This window comes from Ostrea edulis, chromosome 9 (assembly GCF_947568905.1).
Source record: "Ostrea edulis chromosome 9, xbOstEdul1.1, whole genome shotgun sequence".
In the NCBI taxonomy this organism is placed as follows: domain Eukaryota; kingdom Metazoa; phylum Mollusca; class Bivalvia; order Ostreida; family Ostreidae; genus Ostrea; species Ostrea edulis.
The window spans coordinates 56738176-56752760 of NC_079172.1; the positions used below are offsets into that span (position 1 = coordinate 56738176).

Genomic DNA, 14585 nt, shown 5'->3' on the forward strand with positions numbered 1-14585 from the left:
TTTGCCGCAACCGTTGACGCTTCCATTTTATGTATTGCAAAACATTATGTCCACTTTGTGAAATAGTCTGCAACAACTAGAACGTATCTGTTTCCATTAGTTGTCAGAGGTACATGTAGCTCTCCAAGTATGTCAGAGGCGATTCTCTCTAATGGATAGTCGGAGTATACAACTTCATAGGAGCATTGTTTGCTTGCGTAGGTTCATACTTCACAACCAAAATTTAAGAGTGTACATCTCTTTGACGAACCCGAGCCAACGTTTTATGTAAGGTGAAGATAACGAACAGTGATCAAGCTCATAAATCCCATAAGCAATACCAAATGGAGAGTTCGCCAAACACGGATCCCTGGTGGGGTCAGGTGCCTAGGAGGAGTAAGCATCCCCTGTCGACCGGTCACAGCCGCTGTGAGCCCTAATTCTTGATCAGGTAAACGGAGTTATCCGTAGTCAAAATCAGTGAGCCACGAACGATCTAACAATCAGTATGAAACACGTCAGACAGCATATGACCCAATGACAGGTTGTATTGACAAACTAGATCGTTATAACGACCATAGAATTTGCGAAATGCTGACTTTAAACGAGACTTAAGAAACCCCTGTACCATCAACTTGGTTGTCAGTAGCTTGCCTCGATTAAAAAACTGACCATACGAAGAACAAGCTCTTGTGTATCGAATCAGTTGAGAGATATAAACTCCATATGCAGGTGTAAATGGAATATTAATAGCTACATAAATATGGGAAGTTGACAATGGAGAAGGTGAAATCACCCCGTTTGTCATAAAGTTGAGTTGTTGGTTTGCTGTTAATATTTACTTTCAATAAAATATATAAGTATGAAGCAGAAGTGGACGACTCTGTGGTATCTTTTATTTCGATCTCGCAGGGATATATCGAATCTACATATGAATGAAAGTTATTATTATTAATAGATAAAATGTCGATATATCTAAATGTCGAATTGAAGGCCCACAGCGAGAGATTTTTTTTCTTGCGTAGAAGTTCCTGAATGAATTCTGCTTCATATGAATATAAAAACAGGTCAGCTAACAAAGGAGCACAATTCGTGTCCAAACTGTTGGAAGACCCGATCACCAAAGACCACGAAGATATTGTCAATGAGGAACTCTAGCATATTTGTTATTTCAACTTCAGAATACTTGTGCGTGGAATCAGAGTGGTGTTTAACAAAGTAATTTTTTGGATAACTGATCACTAGATGTGAATATTTCCGTTTTCCATTTTTGTTGAAGAAGCAACTGTTTATGATGTCAAAAAGTATAGTCTTTAATTTATCGTGAGGAATGGTCGTGTAAAGTGTTGAAAAGTCATAGGTTTTGATGTTGATCTGAGAAAGGTTTTGCGCTTTCAAGTTTACAAAAAGCTCTTAAGAAGTTTTTAGAATCCACATTTGATTTACACCACTTCTGGCACATGAAGTCGCACAGTAAGTTTGTAGTTTTTTCTTCACAGCTGTTAATATTGTCGTGAGGATGAAAGATAGGAGCTTGGTAGAGCACTTACTGGATCCAGCGATGTACAATGTATCTTTGTAAGATACGTCTGAGTAAACTCAGGTGACCTATTGCAATTGGTTGTCGTCCGTCGTTCGTTAACAGCTGAACATTGTTAACTTCTTGATAACTACCAGTCCGATTTTTTTTTTCAAATTTGGTGTGAAGCATATTTGGGACAAGGGGGACATAAATTGTAAATTTCAGGATTCCTGCACCCCTGAGGCCTTAGGGGTAGGGCAAAAGGTACCCAAAATTGACCAATTTTCAAAAACATCTTCTCAAGAACCGCACATGCGTAAGAAAAACTAAATGTATAGTGACGTAGAGCAGGAAGGCCTCTACCAAAAATATAAATTTCATGATCCCGGGGGTAGGGGTTCTGACCCTAGGGCGGGGCCAAACGTACTATATAGTGTTTATGTGTAAAGACTTCTTTATTAGGGTGGGGGTAAAATGGCCAGTTATTAAATGTGTGACAATAGACATTTTTAACTTCTTCATAACTACTATACCAATTCTTTTCACATTTGGTATGAAGCATCTTTAGAACAAGGGGGCATAAATCGTGAATTTCAGTAAATCTGAACCTTATAGGAGGTGCAAAAACTGCCCAAATTGACCAATTTTCAAAAATCTTCCTCTCTAAAACCGCACATGTTTTAAAAAAATTAATTCAGTAAGATGTGAAGCAGGAAGGCATCTACCAATTTTGTAAATTTCATGATCCCTGGGGTAGGGGTTCTGACCCCAGGGTGGGGTCAAACTTAGTATATAGTGTTTATGTGTAAGTTTGCTGATACTGTATAAAATCTAAATGCTTACTAAGGAATAACAAAAAAGTAAATTTCACAACCCAGGGTTTTGACTCTAGGATGGGTCCAAATAAGTCATAACTTTTAATGTTAATACACCTATTATATTTTGCGAAGCCTTTCATCAGTGTATGCACTTATGAGGGAAGTTGTAAGAACACATCTTGTTTTATACTTTAACTGAATGTTAAAATTTAGCTTAGATATTCAGAACAAGAAAAATTTTCTCTATTTCATAGTAGTGATGCTTTTTTTTTTTTACTAAACACAGAAGGGTAGATGGTACGTAATTTTGTTTTAACGGGTCTAATGCGGGGTTTTAATATTCCTCTTATACTTAAATCCATCCTGACAATTATCAAGTTCTTTTTCATATTTAGCCCATCGTCTGGCATAATATTCGATATAATTCATGATAGAGACGAAGTTCTGTCGCCAATTGAAAGACCGAGGTTCTTTGTATTTAGGACCTTTTAGAATAAGTGATTTCAGGTCCTCATTTTCAACTATATCAACATCACCAATAATGACATGTCCAGCTGGACTTTAGTTGAAGGAAGATGAAGAACAAGAACACGTTGGTTGATTACGTATAAGATGGTATATATCTAGGTACTGCAAAGTTTGTTTATGATTAAAAAGTTTGGATACAATAGAAGTATACTTGTAGGAAATACTGGGTGTGAACTTGAAATAAGTTCGAATACACGACTGAATTTTTTTATGACGAAGAATGTTGCTTATGTTGAGGGCATCTATTCCTTTGTTTGTAAATTTGATCGGCATGATTTGGAAGGAATATCATCCATGACCCGTGGTTGTTTAAAGAGCCTGTGATTGTCAACATCCATAAGCATAGAGTTCAGTCTATATTCAGGTGTTGAAAAATTCAAGCATAGACTAGCTGTGGCTTCTTCAAATAACGTATGTAAACGTATGTAAAACTCTCACAGAGTAAAGTTTTGTACGAATATGATGTGGACCTAATTGTTTGTCGACGTATATAAGGTAAAAGTGAATCAAATGTGACATCACTTATACTTGGCCTTTTATGTGAACGATGTCCACGACTGCGTTTCCGTCTTTGAGTATTGGGAAAGAGTCCCATCACATTGACGTTATTTCCTTGTGGACTAGTCAAGTTTCCCACATCATATACATTATCATTGCACCTATATGGAAATGCAGTAGCTAGAGTCATGATCCAGTGATTTTCTCGTTGTCTTCGAAAAGGGGTACAATTTTTTTCTCCAAAATCCTTACCTTCATGGACATAATGGAGTGGTCCGGTGAATTAAAATGCTTGTAAAGAAGTTGGTTACCACCGTTATTTATTTGAAATTTGTGCCCCGATACTCTTTTACTAAGTGAACCCTTAGTTTCTCCCACAAATTAAGTCACTCAATAGCGTAGACAACATAAGAAGATTTACAAGTCAAATTATCCAAAGTTTTTGCGCAGAAAATACGTCCGATGAGATTACTACTAATGAATTTCTTGTGATCAATATATCACAAGTTTTACAATTTTTTACAGAACAGTTTGAGATCGAGCACATGGGGTCTGAAAAGGAATCATCAAAAATATCTCTTAAAGGAACATAACAGTCTTTAATTTAGATATAAGAATTTTCGTTTCTGTACCAAAGCTGATGATTTGACAATTGTACATAGACCAAATCTTTGATATCTCGTAGGATAATCCGAGGGACACCATTCGATCTGTTGGAGCTTGTGTCCCTTGTAGACTCCACAGAGTGACACCTTTTTTATATTGGGCGACGTGCCAGCCAGTAATATTTTGTTATTGTTTATATTCATGAAGGAACATATATCGAGCGACAAGATTCCTCGGGGACAGACTGTCCACCAGCAGAGATACAAGCTCGATGATTAAATGAAAGGTGAAGATGACGAACAGTAATCAATCTCATAAATCCCATAAGCAATACAAAATAGATAGTTAGGCAAACACGGACCTTTGGACACACTAGAGGTGGGATCAGGTGCCTAAGAGGAGTAAGCATCCTCTGTCGATCAGTCACACCCGCTGTAAGCCCAATATCTTGATCAGGTAAACGGAGTTATCCGTAGTCAAAATCAGTGGGCCAGGAACGGTTTAACAATCGGTATGAAACACGTCAGACAGCATTTGACCCAATGATAGGTTGTCAAAGTCCTGAGAATTAAACAGGACTTTTGCTTTAGAACTTTTAGATCCCATGTGTTCAACCTCAAAATGTTCTGCAAAAAATTGCAAAACTTGTGATATACTGATCACTAGAAATCCATTTAATAGTAATCTCACTGGACGTAGTTTCTGTACCAATACTTTTGATAATTTGACTTGTAAATCCTCTAACGTTGTCTACGCTATTGGGTGTAACTTGTGTGGCTTAATTTATGTGGGAGAAACCAAGGGTTCACTTATTAAAAGAATAACGGGACACAGATTTAAAATTAATAATGGTGATAACCAACTTCTTTACAAGCATTTTAATGCACCGGACCACTCCATCTTGTCCATGAGGGTAAGGATTTTGGAAACAATTTACCATCACACAATCAATCCAACATTAAGCACCCCTTTTCGTAGACAACGAGAAGATCACTGGATCAGGACCCTACCTGGTAGGCACTGCATTTCCATATGGATGCAATGATAATGTATATGATGTGGGAAATTTGACTAGTCCACAAGGAAATAACGTCAATGTGATGGGACTCTTTCCCAATAACCAAAGACGGAAACGCAGTCATGGACATCGCTCATATAAGACCAGATATAAATGATATCATGTTTGATTCACTTTTGCCTTACGTCAACAGACAATAAGGTCCACATCATATTCGGGTCATGGATGATAGTCCTTCCAAATCAGGCCGCCAGTTCCTTAAGCTCCAATTTACAAACAAAGGAATATATGCCGTCAACATAAGCAACACTCTTCGTCATGAAAGGGTTCAGTCGTGTATTCCAACTTATTTCAAGTTCAAGTCTACGCCCTGTATTTCCTACAGCTATTGTACTTCTACTATTGCATCCAAACTTTTTAATTATAAACAAACTTTGCAGTGCCTAGATATAGACCATCTTATACGTAATCCACCGTGTTCTTGTTCTTCATCTTCTTTCAATTATAGTCCAGCTGGACATGTCATTACTGGTGACTAAGATTATGCTAGACGATGTGCTAAATATGAAAAGAAGAACTTGATACATTGTCAGAATGGGTTAAAAGCATAAGAGGAATATTAAAATCCCGCATTAGACATATGAAAACAAAAGTACATACCATCTATCCTTCTGTCTTTAGTAAACCAGAAGTGATAAAAGAATTAGATAGGTTACATGAGGAATATGTTTTGGTTCCAGCTGACAAAGCTAGTAACAACATTGTCTTTGTTTGTAAGGCTCATTATTACAACTGTATTTTAGACGAACTTGGCATTAATTCCACCTTTGGTAATCGTATTTATACTCCAACTACCCTTTCAAAAGATGAAGTTCTTCAAAATCATGCTTCAGTTTTAGACACATTTAATATCCCAGTCAATGGGTCTCATGAATATGAGTTACCATACCTACACTGGATTCCTAAACTACATAAAAACCCTTACAAACAAAGATACATTGCTGGATCCAGTGAGTGCTCTATCAAGCCCCTATCTTTGCTCCTCACGAAAATATTAACAGCTGTGAAGAAGAAACTTCAAACTTACTGTGCGACTACATATGCCAGAAGTGGTGTTAATCAAATGTGGATTCTAAAAACTTCTAAAGAACCTTTAGTAGACTTGAAATTGTAGAATTTTTCCCAAATCAATAACATTAAAACCTATTACTTTTCAACACTATACACGACCATTCCTCACGATAAATTAAAGACTAGACTTTTTGACATCATAGACAGTTGCTTCTTCAACAAAAATGGAAAACGGAAATATTCACATCTAGTGATCAGTCATTCGAAAACTTACTTTGTTAAACCCCACTCTGATTCCACGCACAAATACTTTGAAGTTGAAATAACAAATATGCTAGAGTTCCTCATTGACAATATCTTCGTGGTCTTTGGTGATCAGGTCTTCCAACAGTCTGTTGGAATTCCCATGGACACGAAGTGTACTCCTTTGTTAGCTGACTTGTTTCTATATTCATATGAAGCAGAATTTATTTAAAAACTTCCTACGTGAGAAGAAAAAATCTCTCGCTGTGACCTTCAATTCGACATTTCGATATATCGATGACATTTTCTCTATTAACAATAATAACTTTCATTCATATGTCGTTTTGATATAACCCGGTGAGCTCGAAATAAAGGACATTACAGAGTCGTCCACTTCTGCTTCATACTTAGATATTTTATTGAAAGTAGACATTAACGGCAAACTGACAACTTAACTGTATGACAAACGGGATGATTTCAGCTTCTCCATCGTCAACTTTCCATATTTGTGTAGCAATATTCCATTATCACCTGGATATGGTGTTTATATATCTCAACTGATTCGATATACAAGAGCTTGTTCTGCGTATAGTCAGTTTTTAAATCGAGGTAAGCTACTGACAAACAAGTTGATGGTACAGGGGTTTCAACAGTCTCGATTGAAGTCAGCATTTCGCAAATTCTATGGTCGTTATAACGATCTAGTTCGTCAATACAACCTCGCATTGGGTCAAATGCTGTCTGACGTGTTTCATACCGATTGTTAAGCCGTTCTTGGCACACTGATTTTGACTGCGGATAACTCCGTTTACCTGATCAGGATATAGGGCTCACGGCGGGTGTGACCGGTCAACAGGGGATGCTTACTCCTCCTAGGCACCTGATCCCACCTCTGGTGCGTCCAGGGGTCCGTGTTTGTCCAACTATGTATTTTGTATTGCTTGTAGGAGTTATGAGATTGATCACTGTTCGTTATCTTCACCTTGCACACACACATATATATATATATATATATATATATATATATATATATATATATAAATGGAGACTGAGTACAGTTAATTGATAATCCTGGACAATAAATACTTGGAGAAAGAATGAGCACTCATATATGAACATACTTGGAGAAAGAATAAATAAGGAATAAAATTCATGAGCAATAGTGAATACTAAGAATTTTCAATACACTTGGGAAGAAAATTAGGTTTAAGAGTTTTATGCAATGCCGACTATCATCAAGGGGATGGATATGTATTTGCTAATTCAATGTGTTGTATATTATATATAGAATCTGATGTAACATAAACTGAACTTGATTGAACTAATTGCTTTGTATTTCTATTGACTACTCTGGAAGAAAAAAATTCTTTTATGCATGGTGTAAAGACATTTTACAAAACATTTTACGCATAAGGAGTATTTTATAGTGAAATAAAGGAAATTGGTTGGTTGTATATTGTTTAACGTACTGCGCAATAATTTTTTGCTCACATTGAGACATCACTATTGCCGGTTAAAGGGGAAGGCAACCCCAAAAAGAATTACATGATAAATATAGGATTCATTATATGATAAAAATTTGCCATACTATTCTGTTGATATACGGCCTAGATAAGCTTCAGTATTAATTCGAAAACGTAAAAAATTGAAATTCCTGCCATCTATAATGGCTGTCATGATGTGGAATTCTTTTGTATTCAAGACCACAAAAATCAACAATTTTGACGTCACACCGTTGTTCCGGTTTTGATGAGAGTCTAAGATCATTAAAGATGTGCATGTGGTAGATTTTACGAATAAATAGGTTGATGCCTTCCTGTCAAGCAGTTCATTAAACTAATGCGAAGGGGAGATGTGAAAAAAGTGCTGTTGGGTTTTTGACCCAATGAAGTCATCTCAAAAGAAAAGACTATGTAAACTGTGGATCCATCATTTGCGTAATGACAAGTTGAGGTTCAAGACATTTGTATGAAGAAATGTGTACAGTCTGCGTGGTCTACGACTCCAGTGTACGTCTTCTTTTTTTAATTTCTTCTTGCGAAAGAATAGGCTCAAACCTATACGGCTCCAAACTTAACTGTTCGTGACTTGTCATGTTTACAGTGGGTAGAGTCTATAACATAACCTAGTCAGAGTTCTCGGGAAAAAATATCCGTTTCAATTTTAGCTTTACTGATGAAATAATCCGGAACCGACGGTGTGACGTCATGAATTAAACTTCAATGGTCGCTCTCTTAGTGGCGGTAAATTTAAAATATATGATTGATTAATATTGATTTAATCGTTAAGCAAGGATTTTTGTTGTTAAAGACTGTCATTTACGATATCAGTAAGTATTGAAAGGTGAAGATAACGAACAGTGATCAATCGCATAACTCTTATAAACAATACAAAATAGAGAGTCGGGCAAACACATTATTTTTGTATCTCTCACATATTCCTTGTCATGTAAAACTTGACAATGTTTTTGTACATTTCTAATTAAAATCAGCATAGCGTGGATCTATTTCTCTAAATTGTACAGGTAATTGGCCATTATTGTCAGAGATTGCATTTGCAATCCTGTGTAATAAAAGTGCTTCCAAACTTATGATAGTTAGGTTTATAATCCACGGTATTATTTCCTTGATCCCCGTCCTAGACATTGCAGTGGTTTGCCGTCAGAGTCTAGAAATTTTATTCTTCGTGTTTTTGACAGTTGTCTTAAACAAACCAAATATGATCACAATGCAACTTCTATTATCTTTCCCCCTTATTTGGTGAAATGCATAAATGCAGTAAATGTATGTCACTAGTGACAATAATGATAAAAAAGAAAAAATATCTGTAGATATGCAAAAGAAGACAGATATTACATTCCTACATGTACATGTATCAGAAGTCCCCGATTACATTGAATTGACATCTGAGTGCTGAAAATACTGCAACAAACACTGGTTCATCAAATTCACATATTATATGTAGTGAAAGTAAAACATTCCATTTTCTGAAACTTTTACCACAGACATTGGTTCAATAAATTCATCTAGAGAGGGGGAAAATATTCTGTTTTCTGCAACATTTGATTTAGAGTCGAGTGAAAACTCTAAAGGGTCGGGTTTTCAAAATTAATATAACAAGACAAAATATATATCAGAATCTTACATGTACATGAAATTGATGCTTGTGACAAAATTTAAAACACATTTAAAATGTTCTTTACTTTGAAACGTTCCCTGACATGAGCCTAGCTTTCAGTACCTTGATTTTTTTCCCTGTAATGCTTGCTACCTCCATCACCCGATAGAACAACAAAGAAAGCATTGTATTGTTTAAATGTACTGGACTGAAAGAAACAAAGTATTACGTCTTCAAAATGTTTTAACCTTTGAGGAAACACCAGATCATTAGATTAGTGATTACTTCCATTTTTTAAAAAGTGTCGCTCGGGTACATCGATTAGTTTTTCTTAAGGAGGAATGCTACACCAGAGAAATTTGATGTGGCTGAAAAATGGAGGATATGTACAACAATATTGTGAAATTGAAAACTTTCGAATTTACTTAATTTAATTCCCCCAAAAATGCAATTTTAGAAGAAAGTAATCTGAATTTTTAAAAAATAAATAAATAAAACAAACGCTGATGGACTCGAACTCGCGATCTACAATTCTGCAGTCGACGTATTTTTCTCTCTCTCTTTGCTGTCGACATACTAACCTACTGAGTTAAATGTACTCAGCTAGGCAATGGATTTTGAAATGAATAGAAAAATATTGCTGATGTATATATTTTCATCCATGTCATAAAAGGAAGTCGGCCATTATGACGATGTAGAGTACCTCCTTAAATCAGGTAATAATTTTCAAATGCTTATAGGATAAGATTTGAATATGTAGATATCCAATACTTAAGAATATCAGATCCTTGGATATATGGGAACACAAAATTAGGAGAAAATAATTTATTCATCAACAATTATAAGATTCTTTGAATCGAAAAGTCTAAACAACAAGTGCAAGTATGTATTATCAAAATACACATAAACAGCTAAAATAGTAATACTGTTCACAAACTAAACAGTGGTGTTATATTTAAAAAAAACCGCAATTCTTTCACAAAAGAGAAATCACTCATTTAAATTTTTGACCATAGAAGGATTATCTATATTTGATCGAATGGATTGGATGGCAACTAGAAATATATATTGTAGATACAGTTGGAAGTTTTCTTGTATACCATAATAATAGCAGCACACCAACAAAACCTCAAAGAATCTTGTATATCTATGGACATCCTAGACCTATTTTGTATCATTGAACAATAGTAAAGAAAAGAAGGAAAACCAGTCCGTCTGATGGGGTCATTTAATGGCGGTCTAATGTCAAGATAACAACCTCCTGGCATGTAAAATGTCTCGTGATGTTCGAAAAAGAGAAAGTTTCAGGTCTACTACAGCGGCCCCACGCAGTTTAATACGTCTTTCGTCAAAAGATGGCTAAAGTATTGCCCAATCGGCGTAAAACAACATACACTTAATCTACAAAGTTGGAATGTCTAATAAATAATTTGAAAATATTCAAAAAGAATGTGTTAATATCGGCGAGTCTCACTGCTTATACATGCACTTCATTCCAAGTGATTACATGAAATATAGTAATTTCTTGGTACGGATGTCAGCGTCATTCAGCATTTATCAGCAACAGCGGGATACTCTTTGAATATGTTCATGGCAATTGTTTCAAATATGATGGGATGCAAAGCGTGTGTCATTTTCCTGACTCAAGAATTCAGAAATGAATTTTCGTAAGCCTTTCTGCTAATCACACATTTCCAAATAACAGATATGATATGCCAAAAAAATTACAGTATAATGACAATTCAAATGGTTCTCAAAACAGGTTGCAACAAATTCGTAAAAATTCATTATTACATATTTGAAGTTGTTGTTAAAATGAATTACATGTTCAATTGACATCTCATTCTGCAACAAAGACCAATCGTTTAGGCTTTTTATTACCTCCCATGTGACCAAATTTAGGATCATCTATTCTGAGCATCTCTGCGGCTTGTCGTGCCACATCAATTTCCGAGACTGGACCACCACCTTTTGTTTGAGAAATCACGCGAATTGTTGGATTTGGGTTATAATTTGGGCGAGCTGGCCCTTTACGCTCATGGCCCTCATAGGGAGGCGGTGGACTCATGAACCGATCATCTTGTTGGTTGTATGGTTGCCGTTTAGGTGGTTGGGCCGGTCTTGGTGGAGGTATCTTTGGAGAATTTTCTTTATATCTTTCATCTTCTGGTCTTATCTGAGGTGTAGGTTTTACTTCGTTCACCTTGCGTGGAGGACGACCTCCATATTCTCTTCTGTCAGCTGACCCTTTGCGTCTATCAGAACGTCCACTCATGGTTTCCTCTCTGTTTGGTCTATCTCTTGGATTAGTCGGAGAGTAACCACATCGATTCTTAGATCGAGCGCTCATGGTGATCTCTCTTCTTTGCTTGTCTCTTCTATTTTCATTTCGTTCTCTCCCCTCTCTTTTCTCGTCGTCAGAGCTGTAACAATCGTTCTGTTTCGAATTTCGCCGGGACCGTGGAGGGTCAGGATGCCGTCTTGGAGAAGATCTTGGGTGATTATTTGTAGACAAATCATAATCATCCAAATCATCGAGCGATTCTTCTTTAGAAAGTTTTCGCCGTCGCTGATCTCTGTGGTTGTCATGATAATCCATTGGATGGTGCATCGTCTGCATCTGATAAGCGTTTGAATTATGCGGAACTGACTGTTGCAGATCCTGGAGCTCTGTTGGGTGAAGCTGTTGGATATGTTTCTTATTCGGGCTAAAATCAGATTGCCCTGAATAAGATGGCGGTAGTTTCTTAATCTCTGTTTGCTGTTCTTCGGGTATTGCCCAAGGTAATGGTGTGGTCACCCCGACATGAACATCAGAGACACTTGCTTTAGATGTAGGTCGAAAGTGATTTGAGGCAGCTGCTTTCGCGGCGTGTTTATCAGGAGAACTTGTTACCAGTGAGACCTTGTCGTGGTGGTTGTTTTGTGAGATAACATCGTTAGATTCGTCACCTGATTCGTTATCACTGTTTTTTTCTTTCTCCTTTTTCTTCGTACATAATTGTTTACATTTGTAGCAGCAGTAGATGGCGCTGCAACCGCCATATACCAAAACAATGCAAGGTAACACGAGATACATTGCAAAATTGTTCTTATCGTCATAAAATTCTTCCACTTTTTCGAAGAAGGATTTTTCTTCTACTGCAACTACTGGGGCTGGAGTTGTGGTGTTTAGAAGCCTTCGTCCAATACGCCTCTCAACATCATCTGCTGAAGATATTAGCGGGTACCCTGAAATATAAGAAACATACATGAATATTGTAAAAAAAAAATCAAAAAAAAAAAAAAAAAATCATTGTATTCATCATCTAGTTTAGTCCCTCAAGAATAAAGTATGTCCTGGAATACATGTATTACAGTGTATAGTTTAATTCAGGGAGATACTATAGTAATAAAATATTATAGGAAAAAGCAAGCAAATGTTTCTAATAACTTACCTTTACAATATTGAGCTGTCACTGCAATCAAAAGTGCAAATCCTAATAGTACTACATCCATTTCCTTACATGTGCGGGAATTCTGAAAGATAATTAAACAATTTCATTAAATATTGATATGTACAGTGCATCGATATTCCATACTGATATATATATATATATATATATATATATATATATATATATATATATATATAGGGTATCCAAATAAAGTGAAATTTTCTGTGCTTTATATTAAATATTTCTTCACTTAGGGCAGGTATGTTCATTTAAGAAAAAACAACACGTACGTGATAAACCCACCCTGTCATATGTGACATTTTCTTCTTGACAGGAACGTATAAGCCAAGAAAATCAATTGAATAATCCTGAATTTTTCTGTATTCAAACTCTCTTTCACCTCTTACGAAAATCAATATGGCTATTCAGAAGTAGACAAGTATTACGAGAGAAGTATTAAATGAAGACATATTATTTTCTTTCGATTTTATGAGATTGTAAATACTGTGTACAATTTATATCCTGATTGTACAAAAAAAAACAAAAAAACAAAAAAAACCACCAAACGCCGATAGGGTTAAATTATCCCAATCTAAGTATATTTTATACCCCAATCGTGGTAAATTTCATATACACATGTACAAGTGTAACTTGAAAACTCGCATATCTCTCCCATTTTAGATACCAACATGTACTCAACCCTTCCCACAATACTAATGTATTTTTCTTCAGTATCACTGTTCACTTTAAAAAAAAATCTAATCTGATATACTTCCGGTAAGTTGCTTAAAAATGTTTATCAATATCACAAGCTGGAAGTATTATTTGTTATTTACTCTGTTACGAATTGCCCCATAAAACAATTCTTTAAAACCCGGATGCTACAATGCATGTTTTTCTTTCTGTTAGGCTAGATTTTTTGTTCTCGTTTTACGTTATTTAATCAATATATGATTATTTTCAGTACTACTCAGATTAAATGAGAGATCTCTGACAAAAGCATATTTACGTATTATTGCATATACGTCTTGAGCAATGTCAAACTAGTGTATTGCGTGTACATATAAAAGATTTTATAACATGGATACTGCAGTGCAAAGGATTTTAGGATTGTACATGTATGTACATGTAAGAGGTCGTTAAGTAGTTACGAAGTTATCATAATTATCTACCCTAATTACTTATAACGTCCATATATACGTATTCCCCACAGTGAAAATGCATGGCAATATAGAATAGGAATAATGTAGGAAAACGTCAACCCCACACTTCAGCATGAAACAACTAGGAGATATTCATGTTATAAACAAAGTATATAAAATCGGACATCATTACAAGTTTATTTATAAAATACTGCACGTGTATATATTTGCAAAGCTTTGAGTAAAGGTATCTTATATATCACAAGAATGTTCCCAATCAAACGTATATCTAGCGCTGAATTTATCATTAACGCACGTGTGTGTATTTTTACACTCATATAGAGATGGCGTTCTCTTACATGCTATTGCTACCCTGTTCTAATTAAGTTTCCTGCTGTTTGTCATTTGACTTCCATGTATCTTGACTATATGAAAACCTAGTGATGTCAATGAATTAAATAGAATTGAATTATAAAATACAAAATGACGTGTAAAATAATATAATAAAGAAAACAAGTACAATGTATTAAATTCTATAAATAATTAAATCATTACAAATTGTAATATATCATTAACTTCCTATTTAGTTTATTTACTTTAATCTTT

General features: G+C 35.5%; 1 protein-coding gene across 2 annotated transcripts in view; it reads right to left on the reverse strand.

Moving 5' to 3' along the window:
• Positions 1–10210: 10210 nt before the first annotated feature.
• The window catches only part of LOC125658923 (serine/arginine repetitive matrix protein 1-like), a 29572-nt gene continuing 25197 nt past the window's right edge, over positions 10211–14585 (reverse strand). For both annotated transcript variants that reach the window (XM_048890379.2, XM_048890380.2), the window contains 2 exons: positions 12838–12919; positions 10211–12631 (listed from right to left, as the gene is read on the reverse strand). In XM_048890379.2, the coding sequence (XP_048746336.2) occupies positions 11241–12631; positions 12838–12898 (1452 nt within the window). In that variant the 5' untranslated portion in view covers positions 12899–12919 and the 3' untranslated portion in view covers positions 10211–11240. The remainder of the gene's footprint in view (positions 12632–12837; positions 12920–14585) is intronic.